The 11,339-nt window shown below is 51.7% G+C and overlaps 4 protein-coding genes across 4 annotated transcripts; 3 read left to right on the top strand and 1 right to left on the bottom strand.

Moving 5' to 3' along the window:
• Nucleotides 1–131: 131 nt before the first annotated feature.
• Nucleotides 132–2,677, top strand: BO72DRAFT_445136 (putative nucleoporin Nsp1). Its single transcript, XM_040943970.1, has 4 exons — nucleotides 132–258; nucleotides 344–2,054; nucleotides 2,108–2,231; nucleotides 2,296–2,677. Exons 2-4 carry the CDS (start codon nucleotides 400–402, stop codon nucleotides 2,503–2,505), a joined length of 1,989 nt encoding a protein of 662 aa, XP_040804569.1. The 5' UTR covers nucleotides 132–258; nucleotides 344–399; the 3' UTR covers nucleotides 2,506–2,677.
• Nucleotides 2,678–3,121: 444 nt separating this feature from the next.
• Nucleotides 3,122–3,710, bottom strand: BO72DRAFT_493084 (uncharacterized protein; the record flags this gene model as incomplete). Its single annotated transcript, XM_040948349.1, has 4 exons — nucleotides 3,122–3,161; nucleotides 3,232–3,297; nucleotides 3,367–3,432; nucleotides 3,586–3,710. 4 exons carry the CDS (start codon nucleotides 3,708–3,710, stop codon nucleotides 3,122–3,124), a joined length of 297 nt encoding a protein of 98 aa, XP_040804570.1.
• A 3,470-nt stretch (nucleotides 3,711–7,180) lies between these two features.
• Nucleotides 7,181–8,207, top strand: artA (14-3-3 adaptor artA; the record flags this gene model as incomplete). Its single annotated transcript, XM_040946747.1, has 5 exons — nucleotides 7,181–7,241; nucleotides 7,310–7,616; nucleotides 7,682–7,923; nucleotides 7,980–8,050; nucleotides 8,103–8,207. The coding sequence occupies 5 exons, from the start codon at nucleotides 7,181–7,183 to the stop codon at nucleotides 8,205–8,207; spliced, it is 786 nt and encodes a 261-aa protein (XP_040804571.1).
• Nucleotides 8,100–9,008, top strand: BO72DRAFT_283487 (uncharacterized protein). The gene is made up of 2 exons (XM_040940305.1): nucleotides 8,100–8,911; nucleotides 9,006–9,008. Exon 1 carries the CDS (start codon nucleotides 8,348–8,350, stop codon nucleotides 8,768–8,770), a length of 423 nt encoding a protein of 140 aa, XP_040804572.1. The 5' UTR covers nucleotides 8,100–8,347; the 3' UTR covers nucleotides 8,771–8,911; nucleotides 9,006–9,008.
• Nucleotides 9,009–11,339: the final 2,331 nt, after the last annotated feature.

Genomic DNA, 11,339 nt, shown 5'->3' on the forward strand with positions numbered 1-11,339 from the left:
CTTTCATGCCTGATTCTGAGCCTTGTGGCCTAACCGCCAGCCGCCACAAGCGCCGAAGTTGCTTCCTTCAGCCGCCTGTCCGCCGCCCAAAGAGTAGAAGCGGCAGAAAGTCTGGAGATTCCCAGCTTCAACTGCCACAACGCTGCTGACCTTGATTTTGTCTCTGCTTGTCAAGCACGCGGATTCCGCTCTCTCAGTCCGATCAATTGCGCTTCTTGCTTTCTAGAGGGCGCTTCCGTGACCTCTTTTTTGGGCGCAGTCAGTATCCCTCTGTCTGTCCGGACTCTTTTCATCTCCCTCACTTCCCCGTCCGAGACTGACTTTGTTTTCTTCTCCCCTTTAGGGTAGCCCTGTCAAATCCATATCCCTCACTTTCCCTTGGCTTCCGGCCCCATCGCTATGAGTATGTTCTCTTTCGACTCCAACGCCTCCAGCGGCGCTTCCAAAGGTGGTCTTTTTGGGTCCGCCGGAGGCGCAAATTCTGGTGCTCCCAGCGGCGGTGGGCTCTTTGGCAATGTAGGAGCTACCACGACAAGCGGCTCATCTTCACCTCTTTTCGGTAACGCTGGGGCTGCCGCTGCCAACAGCAACGCATCACCGTTCAGTTTTGGCGCTGCGAGCAAGCCAGCAGCAACGGGCCAGTCGACGCCCTTATTCGGTTCTAACGCTTCCTCCACCCCAAACAAAACGACCGAAACCCCCAGCTCGGGACAGACTGCTACCAGTGGACTTTTTGGGAACAACGCCTCCAAGCCTCTGTTTGGCAATGCCACAGCTACCCCGGCGCAACAGGGAGGAGGCCTCTTCGGAGGTGCTTCGTCCACTACGCCTGCTGGACCCCCGCCTGCCACTACCGGTCAAGCGCCTTCTCTCTTCGGAGGAGCCCAGCAGGCACAAAAGCCCGCCAACTCTCTGTTTGGGGGCTTGAACCCAACTCCCGCCGCCGCTACGGCCCCGGCTGCTACGAGCACCACCAGTTCTGCGACCACCGCGGCGACCACCGCTCCTTCGTTGTTCGGTAATGCCAACACTACACAGCCGCAGTCGACTGGCGGCGGCCTTTTCGGGTCAAACCCGGCTCAAAAGCCATTGTTCAACACAACCTCTTCGGCAACCACGGGCGGTGGTCTCTTTGGAAACGCGAACAAAGACAAGCCTGCCGAAACCACAACAACAACCCCCGCGACTACTACCAACGAAAGTGCCCCGAAATCTCTCTTTGGCAATGCCGCTCCGGCTGGAGGTGCTGCCCCTGCTTTCAAGCCACTGAGCGGTGCCGATGCGACAAAGCCCGCCTTTCCCTCGCTAGGTACCCCGACTACCGGCACCACATCCTCCACCACACCCGCTGCTTCCTCTTCTACTCCTCAAAAATCACTATTCCCTACACTCGGCGGAGCGACTTCATCAGCCACCCCTTCTACTACCCCAGCTGCCCCTACCGGCGGATTGTTCAACCTTGGCGGAGCTGCCGCGACGAGCACAACTACAACCACCCCAAGCACCACAGCTACTGCTGCCCCAACAACCACCCAATCCGCTGCCCCTGCTACCGGCGGTTTGTTCAGCAAGCCTGCTGCGACCCAACCCTCCACCCAATCCGCTACCACACCTGCAGCTACCGCAACCGACAAGCCCGCGACGTCGACTACCATGCCTGCAACAGGCGCCAGCAGCCTCGGTGCCTCCACGGCCGGCCCCACCCCTCCCGCCCAATCCCGCCTAAAGAACAAGACCATGGACGAGATTATCACCCGCTGGGCCACCGACCTTACCAAGTACCAGAAGGACTTCCGCGAACAAGCCGAGAAGGTTGCCGAATGGGACCGCATGCTCGTTGAGAATGGCACCAAGGTCCAGAAGCTTTATGGTAGTACCGTTGATGCCGAACGGGCCACACAAGAAGTGGAACGCCAGCTCGCCTCCGTTGAGGGACAGCAGGACGAACTGAGCTCGTGGCTCGACCGGTACGAGCGTGAAGTCGATGAGATGATGTCCAAACAGCTCAATCCTGGTGAATCTCTCCAGGGACCGGACCAAGAGCGTGAGCGAACGTAAGTTCTTTCTTCCGTCCATGTGATCAGCCACTGATTCAAAACAACTACAGTTATAAGACTGCTGAGCGACTTTCCGAGCGCCTTGACGAGATGGGCAAGGATCTTACCAGCATGATTGAAGAAGTCAACAGTGCCTCTGCTACTCTGAGCAAGACAAGCAAGGCTGATGAGCCGGTGCGTATTCATTCGATACTCTTTTGTAACGCTTCTTCCCTGATACTGATCCACGAAATCACAGATTTCTCAAATCGTCCGCATCCTCAACTCCCACCTTGCGCAGCTTCAAACGATTGATCAGGGCACCACCGAGCTCCACGAGAAGGTCGCCAAGGCGCAGCGGGCGGGTCAGTCGCTGTCCTCGCGATTCGGATACGGAGGATTGGGTAACTCGACGATGGGCGGTAGCGCAGCGGATGATTTCTATCGGTCTTACATGGGACGGCGCTAAACATAATGCAGTGGAGTTTTGATTTCATATTGGTGGGGGCCCCTTCACGTTTGCGCTAGGCTTTTACTCTGAAGTTTTGTATCCACTGAGAAATGCTTTTTTATCGGAGTACTCGTTTTGCACTTGCGACTGTGGTTGCGTCGGATTTGTCATGGGATGGGATGGATAATGAAGAATAATAAAGTATCATTCTACCTAGAAGTCCCTTCGTATGCCTTATACTGCGGTATATGTATTGATTCAAATAATCTATGCGTTCTTGAGCGGAACCGTGGGACCGTAAGTATAATCATGATAGATTTACACATAAAACACAGCGAAGAATCGAATGCTTCCGTATAGTAAACGTCTCAGCGTAGACTAACTAGCTGCACGGCATGCTAATATCAAAAAAGCATGACCATCACATCAACATACAAGTCATATTCGTCAAATATCGCTCCGATTTACGAAGCGAAGCAAGGATAGAGAGAGGAGTGTGACACGTTCGCGGGGATATAATAAGAACGAAACAAAAAGAAGAAGCAAGAGGCTTATGTAGTAGACCGAGCTGAGAGGTCAACTTCGAAGATATAGAGGATGTTGGGGTATTGGGGAGTGTGCTGTGCACGCAAATCTAGTTCTGCTCGCCGCCCTGCTCCTTGGTGATCTCGTCGCTATAGTGAACAATCGAGGTTAGTTGAAAGGTTGTTGAACGAGATTTTTTTTGGTCGATGGAAGCCTTACATGTGCTCGTCGAGCTTGTCAAGGTGTTCACGCTGAGCCTTGATGCTCGCTTTTAGCTTCTGGAGCCTGTTGATTGTAGGTCAGCATTGAGATAGGCGATGGTGGTTCGGGGACGGAATGGGCTGATGGACGTACTTCTCCAATTCCTTCTCGTGGATGTAACGGCCTTCCTGAGCGGCTTCACGCTTGGTGAAAGAGTCACTGCGTTGGGATTCGGGTTAGCCTTAGCCTTGAAATTGGTGGTTGAGGTGGTGATGATGATGATGATGATGATGATGATGATGTCATCTGTGAGCAGTGTTGTAGCAAGGGATTGGGATTGCTTGCGGTGGATGGGATTGGCTTTGAACGTACCCTGACTGAACGCCGCCAGCGCGGGGAGCACCGGTATCACCTGCACCCATTCTGGGGGTAAGAGCAGAGAAGGAGCGGCTGATGACCGTGCTGGTGAGAGGCTTGGTGATGGATTGGCGGAGCATGGTGATTGAGTTGGGCTGAGCGGGAAGTGGTTGGGGATGTGAGGAGTGAGGAGGGGGTGGAAGATGGAAGGAAGTTATCGGTTGGAGGAGGATGTGTCAGATGGTGATAGTGACAAGACAAGGTACATGAGACGATGTAGCGTGAGGCGAGCTTTGCTCAGGTACTTGTAGTACTTTGGGCTGGTGGTACTTTCGTGCTGGATTACCTAACTTCCCACTGCTGTCGAGACCAATGACGACATTGAATGGGAAGTGGTTGGCACGGCACTGGCCGATCATGTGATGCGTCGGCCCCGGATGGGGAGATGGTCCGATGTCGCGGGCGGGTTCAACCCAGAGCGGGTGACTCAGCCATCGTCAGGTCGGGCCCGATAACTTGTGTTGTGTTGCTGGTGGTCAGGTGAGCTGCCGCCGGCAAGCTCTAACGGGTCCCGCGTCATGACTGTGCTGCTGCTGCTGCTGTTGTGGTGGTGGTGGTGGTGGTGGCTGAGAATGTTGAATGATTGTCACCATCTCCTCCTTGCCCACCTCCTCCCTTTTATGGTATCGTCACGCCAAATCTACAGATTCACCTTCCATACTGTCTAGTCTCTACACGGACTCTTGGCCTAAATACCAGTCATGTGCTACATTCGAGTCCCTGTCCACCAGGCAACGGGCCAACACTGATGATAAGCTTGACAAAGAGCCGCCGACCTGCCACTGCCAGCGATCCCTGAGGGATATTAATAGGATGAAAGATGGGATAGCTTCCCTCCAATAGTCGGATCCATCAGTACTATTATTCCCCGAGGTTCCAGAAAAAGAGAAACGCAGACCCCCTTGAGCCCAGATCAATCAATATTTCCAACACATCGGTCACAAATTGCTACCTGGCGGCTCCTCCATCTTCACCCTTTTTTCCCCTATTGTTTTCTTTTTTTTTTTCGGTACCCGCTTCATGAATTGATATGTGTATCGTCGGCCCCCTTCATGATGACCTTGACTGGGGTGGTGAAAGAGTGGGCTGGACAATTGGCGGAAGTGAAATAGGGATGACGATGAGAGGCCCACCGAACCACTCAAGCGACCGACCTAAACCAGCCAGATTGGCAGGCAGGTAATCACCCACGCCATTAAACATTCAGGACTCAGGAGAGACGTATCCCAGACGCTTTGGAATCTGCTCTGTACGGAGTAGTCGGGGAGAATTTCTGAGGCTTCTTCTTGATTCTGTTCCAGGCTGGATCTCTGTTCAATGGGCGTCATGATTCCGGTCTGCTGTACCATGCGCCTTCACCCAGTGCATTGGGCTTGATGTTGCTAGTAGTCGGTTGGCGCCTACGTAGTGCACAGAGAGCTTCTGTCTGCTTCTGTCCGTCTCTATTCTGCTGGCCTACTCTCCCACACCCTGCGCAATCCCCAGCAAATCAATTCTAGAAATCCACCAGAAGGGGAGAAGATCTTATAATTGGCAGTAGTACCGTATTGACAGCAATAATATCCCGGCCCGCAGAACCCATAGCGGTAATATTGCGGTGTATTTCTCCATTTTGGATTTTTTTTTCTCTGGGTAATAATGAGGGGAAGGGGGTCGAAAATGGATACACCATCATCCACCTCCTATCTAGACTCTAGCCTAACCGTGCGATGTCCATTGTTGCAACAGGAGCTGACTATTTCGTACGGTAGGGGGGAAAGAGAGTGGCTGAATGGTTCAATTTTCTTTAGGTACGGATGTAAAAAGGAGTAAGAGGCGTGCATGAGTTCCTTGAGTTTAGTTACCAGTTAGGCTGAAGAGGCTGAGGATCATGACGATGATGACAATAATGATGCGATGTACGGAGTACTTGTCTAGGCTTGGGGGAGGGGGGGGAGAAGATTTCCTGACCATAGAATGAGAAAGGGAGGAATAGAGGTGAGTAAAGAGTACTCCGTAAATGAGTGCGTGACTGAGTGAGTGACTTGATTGACTCTCTTTTGTCTGTCTGTCTATCTGTCGGTGTCTGTTCTGTTCTGTTCAGTCTGGCTCCTCCTACGCCTCCGTTCCCCTCCCCTCCCCCCCTCTCTCACTCTCTTTCCGGCCGCCATTAATTGCCCATTTCCCATCTGCACTAAACAGACCCCCCCCCTGCCCTTCCCTTCTCCCTCCCTCTCTTCTTCCCTTCTCATTCCCCTCCCCTCCCCTCCCCCCGACACTAAGCCAGCACCCGCCAACAAACTACTACTAAACCTCTCCCATCTTACCTCCTCCAACTTACTACTACTAACTTACTACTACCACTACCACTCTAAACCTATCTCTTCTCTCTCTCTCTCTCCTCCTGACTAACTCCTTCCAACCTATCTCACTTCTTCGTCTCCTCTCCAATCCGGTCAGTCAGCAATCAATTCTTTTGATTTCTCCCTAATTTCCCCTCCGTCTTCACCCAAACCTACTATTTCCCCCCCCCCCCCTGCCCGCTTAGTGATCCAACTTGGCCTCTCCCCCTCCCCCAATCCTCAAAATTCGAAACAGCAAAACATCCCAAACGAGCAGTACAACAAGGAATAAAAAAAATCTCCCTGCTCTATAATCCTTCACTCACGCCTATCTCACTCTACAACACCACTGACTTTACAGACAACAGAGCAACTACAATCCCTCCCTATCTTCCGTTCAGGTGAGTTGGTTCTCTATCTGTTCCACTGCCGTCATCTTTTCCACTCCTACCACCAAGACACTCCCCCCTCCCCTCAAATTTCCCCTCCTCATCCCGGATCACCCAGCCGCTCCGTCGTTTCCGGCGGCTTTCACGATCGCAAATGATTTAGACTTGTGGTATCGAGAGGTTCTGGAACACTGGAAATGAGACCCTAGTCAGCTCGCGCGTGAAATGGTTGCAACTACATGCAGTCGTTGCTCTCCCCTCTCCGTCTCAACTACACTGGAACGCGACTCAGCATTTTTGTCACCGGCTAGCCGAACAGAGGCCTAGCAGGGCAAATTTACCCTCCTTCAACCGTCAACAAGCCTCTGGGATCGTCGCCGTGCGTCTTGTTGATGGGTGGATGGATGTGGGTGCATGGTAGGGGGCCGAAGAGTACAGCGGACAGGATCTGAGGAATGATCATGCTTGCTTGTTCCCACCTCGATCTTCTTCACTTCCGACCATTCTACGTGCTTGCTGCGACGGGTGGGCAATCTATTCCCTATCGCGGGGAACGCTTCCAGAAAGTCGGGAAAAGGAGGGGAGGGGAGAGCGGTTATCGCTTTTCGTGTTCCTTGCACCACTTGACTTCACAGCCTCACTTTTGCCCTGTGCTGCCTGCCCCTCGCTTCGGAGACACTATCTATCATCTTCCGTTGATCGCTGTGGCGCATCCCCCCATCATCCTCATTTCCCCCATCAACACCATTTTTGTCATCACGTCGACTTTCTACCAGGGGACTTTCTGTTATTTGACTAACATTTTCATCTTCTGTCTCACACAGATAATTCACTTTCACAATGGCCCGCGAAGATGCTGTTTACCTGGCCAAGCTCGCCGAGCAGGCTGAGCGTTACGAAGGTACGTCATCCCTGAATGCTCCACCCCGCGCTCGCACGACCACCCTCATGCTAACCTTTTTCTCGCAGAGATGGTCGAGAACATGAAGGAGGTTGCCTCCACTGATGTAGAGCTCACCGTCGAGGAGCGCAATCTCCTCTCCGTCGCTTACAAGAACGTCATCGGTGCCCGTCGTGCGTCCTGGAGAATCGTCACCTCCATCGAGCAAAAAGAGGAGTCCAAGGGCAACGGTCCCCAGGTTACCCTTATCAAGGAGTACCGCCAGAAGATCGAGACCGAGCTCGCCAAGATCTGCGATGACATCCTTGAGGTTCTCGACAAGCACTTGATCCCCTCTGCCCAGAGCGGCGAGTCCAAGGTCTTCTACCACAAGATGTGCGTCTGTCTCTTACGTACCGTTTGGTGGCTGCAATACTGACCTGGGCGGGTGCTCTTGACAGGAAGGGTGACTACCACCGTTACCTTGCTGAGTTCGCCATTGGCGACCGCCGCAAGGGCGCTGCTGATGCCTCCCTCGAGGCCTACAAGAGCGCTACTGAGGTCGCTCAAACCGACTTGGCCCCTACTCACCCCATCCGTCTCGGTCTCGCCCTGAACTTCTCCGTCTTCTACTACGAGATCCTCAACTCCCCCGACCAGGCCTGCCACCTGGCCAAGCTTGCTTTCGATGATGCTATTGCCGGTATGTTTATCGTATGACCTCGTGCGAGCAGGGCAAAGACTGACAAATGCCCGCAGAGCTTGACACTTTGAGCGAGGAGAGCTACAAGGACTCCACCCTGATCATGCAGCTTCTCAGAGACAACCTGGTACGTATACAGCTACACCCGGTTTGACACGCCCGTACTAATGCACACCTAGACGCTCTGGACCTCGTCGGAGGCCGAGACGGCTGCTCCTGAGTCCAGCGCTCCTGCCGATAAGGAGGAGGCTGCTTCTGCTGAGGAGAAGCCCGCTGCCGAGTAAATTAGTAGAGATAGCGATGGACTCGCGTCCGGGTTTGCAAATGAAGTCGGACAAAATACGGCGTGGGTTACGGGTGCGCAAGGGCTGCGGGGGCCAGGTTAGAAAAGGGGATCGGCGCTACACGCTTGTCATGATGCCCGATGACTTTGCATGGTCTTGAACTATCACTGGCAAAGGGCAGAAGTCAAAAGTTGGTCTGCGCTGTGGGGGTGCTCTTGTGCCTTTGCTTTCCGCTTTCCGTTCATGCGATCCTCGCTATGCTCTTCTATCCAACACATTGCCAATGTTTCTCCTCCGGGTTCACCTGCGGACCTTCGATTCCTGTTCTATTTTTCCTTTACATTTTCTCGTTGATTTCTTTATCTTTTTTTTTCTACTTCCTTGCCTATTGCCGCAATTCCCCCTGGAAAGAATACCTCTCTCTTGTTACCTACCCACCCTCATACAACAACAAACACAATTGTCAAGAACGACCCTCTCGCGTGGGCATTGACCTCGGAATACCTTCGCAATCATGGCGCTTGCCATGGTTGGTTACCATTTGTCTCCCGTATGGCGTTTGATCGTGCGCCTTAGCTGCGTTTCATTAGATTTTATTTCCAGCCGACCGGCTTCAAGAACCAAGCTTGCAATTCGTGACTTCCGGGTGGGGGGACTATAACTAGTCAGGAACGCGGGTGGCAGATAAAGAAATAAGCATAGGTGTAAGCATACCACATGTACACTAATCTGGGCAAGGATCTGGGCAGAGATACACGGGCAGGGAATGATGGTGCAATTAACCCCAGTTGTTTCTAGATCGAAGTGGGAAGGCAAGCACCGTACAGTACATCACACCCCGGCACAATACTCGACTATACTATGTGACTCTCAGCCTCACACCACATGCGCCCGTCCTTGGTAAAATGAGTTTCTGCATCTTCTGGATGAAACACTGACCGACATTTAGTATTGAGCAGGGGTAGGATCGATCGATCGAGTTCTTTTTCTTCTTGCCTGGCTCAGCAATAGAGGGACAGATACCAGTCTTGTAGGTAAAGTACAGACATCGCAATTGTTCATTCTGGAATGTATGTACAGTGCATGGTGTGTACCATTATTTAAAATTATAGTATAGAAAGAAATCTTTCTTAGCCACACACATTTGACAGAATACTTAGCACCAGGTCTCACTTATTTGGTCATCTTATTCAGTAAGACACAAGATCAAAAGTACTGCCCTTATGGACTAATGAGCCCATGTGCCATTCGCCACATACCTCCTGCTATTGTACAGAGTAGAGCCCCAAGAATCCCCACCAACTCCTCTATCAGCCTTCCTTGCCAACCTTGTACTTATACGAGTAAAATTGCTCCAGGTAAGAAATTTATGGAGCACGGAGTACTGAGTCCCCAAAAGAAGCAGAATATGATTTCAACACTATCATGAAGACAGTAGAATGAAATGCACACCAGTCCACTCATATCCCTGTCCATCGTCCACTCTGTTAAGCTTGTCCCGGGACGACTTCCACCCAAGAAACCTCCAAACATGTAGTACCCTGTACTTAGTACATCAAAAATTCTTTTCTTTCATCATTCGCTTTTTTTTTTCTTGTTTGTTCATCTGTGGCAAAGGGGTGCCTTACACTACAAATATTTAGCTACTCATTATGTTTTGTACCATCAATGTTATCGAGCACGTATAATAGTGTAGAATCACGAATCACCACACCCAATCAACAATCCCAGCAAAGGGGGAAAATAACAACCTACTTACTATAAGGCACGAGGCACTGTCGAAGCTAGTTAACTAGCTTGCTTGCCTCACCAAAAATCAAGGTAACCAACCACCTACCTACCTAACCTAACCTAACCTCACCCTTCGTGTAGAGTCCATAGGAATTACTCCGTACTACAAGTCCTGTACTGTACACAATAGAGATGAGTACGGAGTACCACCCCCCAGCACACAGCCGCCCTTCCCCGGCGCCTTTCTCACATTGGTGGTAGGTAGGGATTACCCTCAGCCCCAACCCCAGCCCCAGCCCCAGCCCCAGCCCCAGCCCCAGTTCCTTCCCCCCCCCCAAAACACAACGGGCAGCGGCAACGGAAGTCAACGCCACGGGACCCCCGGGACCCAACAAACCGCAGAAGGGAGGTAAGGTATGACGTACGCGGCTTGCAGATTCACGGGACGATCTTAATTTCTTCTTCTTTTTTTTGGTGTTTGGGATTGACATACTCCGTAACACTGTCTGGGCTGGACTGTATGCAGAGTGAATTATGGGATACGGTTTCTCTGGGGGGCGATAGTATGGTAGTCCTCATACTACCGACCCTATTTCTTTAGTATGAAAAGGCTGACGGCCGAACATCGATGATAGTGAGTGGGGTTGGGATGGGATGGGACTCGGGACGCAGTGAGCATGGATGATTATTGTAGGTGTGCTGCTAAAGAAGTGAACGGCTGTAACTAATGCATTGGTAGGTGTTGTTGGTACCGCTGTCTACTTTGCTTTGCTGTGCTTGGATGGTAAGTAAGTTACTAGTAGTGTTATGTATGTGCGGTAGTGGGACTAAGAAGGATAGTCAGTGGATGTTAACTTGAACTGCCGATGGATGACGGACGTTTCCTCTCACTCTCTGGTCTGGTCAAAGACAAAAGTGTGAGAATATCCTCCTGACTACATCAATTACGATAATAGGCAACACGCTTACACACTACCTGGAAGAGTGGATGTCACCGAATGCTTGTCCATCCGGCAGTCGTTGTGACTCATACCTATCTATACTCATACTTTCCAGTCGGTTGATCGGCTGTCGGGGAGAAAAAAGTACGGGGGAAAGTATAAGAAGACCCCAGTGCACAGGTGAAAGGATGTGACTCCGCAGATACAGGATGTCCTTGATGTATGTACGTGGGGTCATCGATTTATGCAGAGTGATGCCACTGGGGTTTCCTGTAATCAGAAACTGACGACGGGATGTCTTATGTGGATGTTTCATCCCTATAGCAACTTCCGATCTATAAGCAAACGGATCTACAAATGTACTAATCCACGCCGTGTCAGACAACTCGCGGTTGACTGGGTCACAATCATGGTATTTTCAGCGCGATGAGCGAGCCCCACAGTCAAATCCTACAGCTAC

The sequence above is a fragment of the Aspergillus fijiensis genome (genome assembly GCF_003184825.1).
Source record: "Aspergillus fijiensis CBS 313.89 unplaced genomic scaffold BO72scaffold_8, whole genome shotgun sequence".
NCBI classification, from domain to species: Eukaryota; Fungi; Ascomycota; class Eurotiomycetes; order Eurotiales; family Aspergillaceae; genus Aspergillus; species Aspergillus fijiensis.

Coding starts and splice junctions, on each gene's coding strand:
- BO72DRAFT_445136 (XM_040943970.1), top strand. CDS start 400: ATGAGTATGTTCTCTTTCGACTCCAACGCCTCCAGCGGCGCTTCCAAA. Junction 2,055..2,107: donor GACCAAGAGCGTGAGCGAAC/GTAAGTTCTTTC, acceptor AAACAACTACAG/TTATAAGACTGCTGAGCGAC. Junction 2,232..2,295: donor CAAGCAAGGCTGATGAGCCG/GTGCGTATTCAT, acceptor ACGAAATCACAG/ATTTCTCAAATCGTCCGCAT.
- BO72DRAFT_283487 (XM_040940305.1), top strand. CDS start 8,348: ATGACTTTGCATGGTCTTGAACTATCACTGGCAAAGGGCAGAAGTCAA.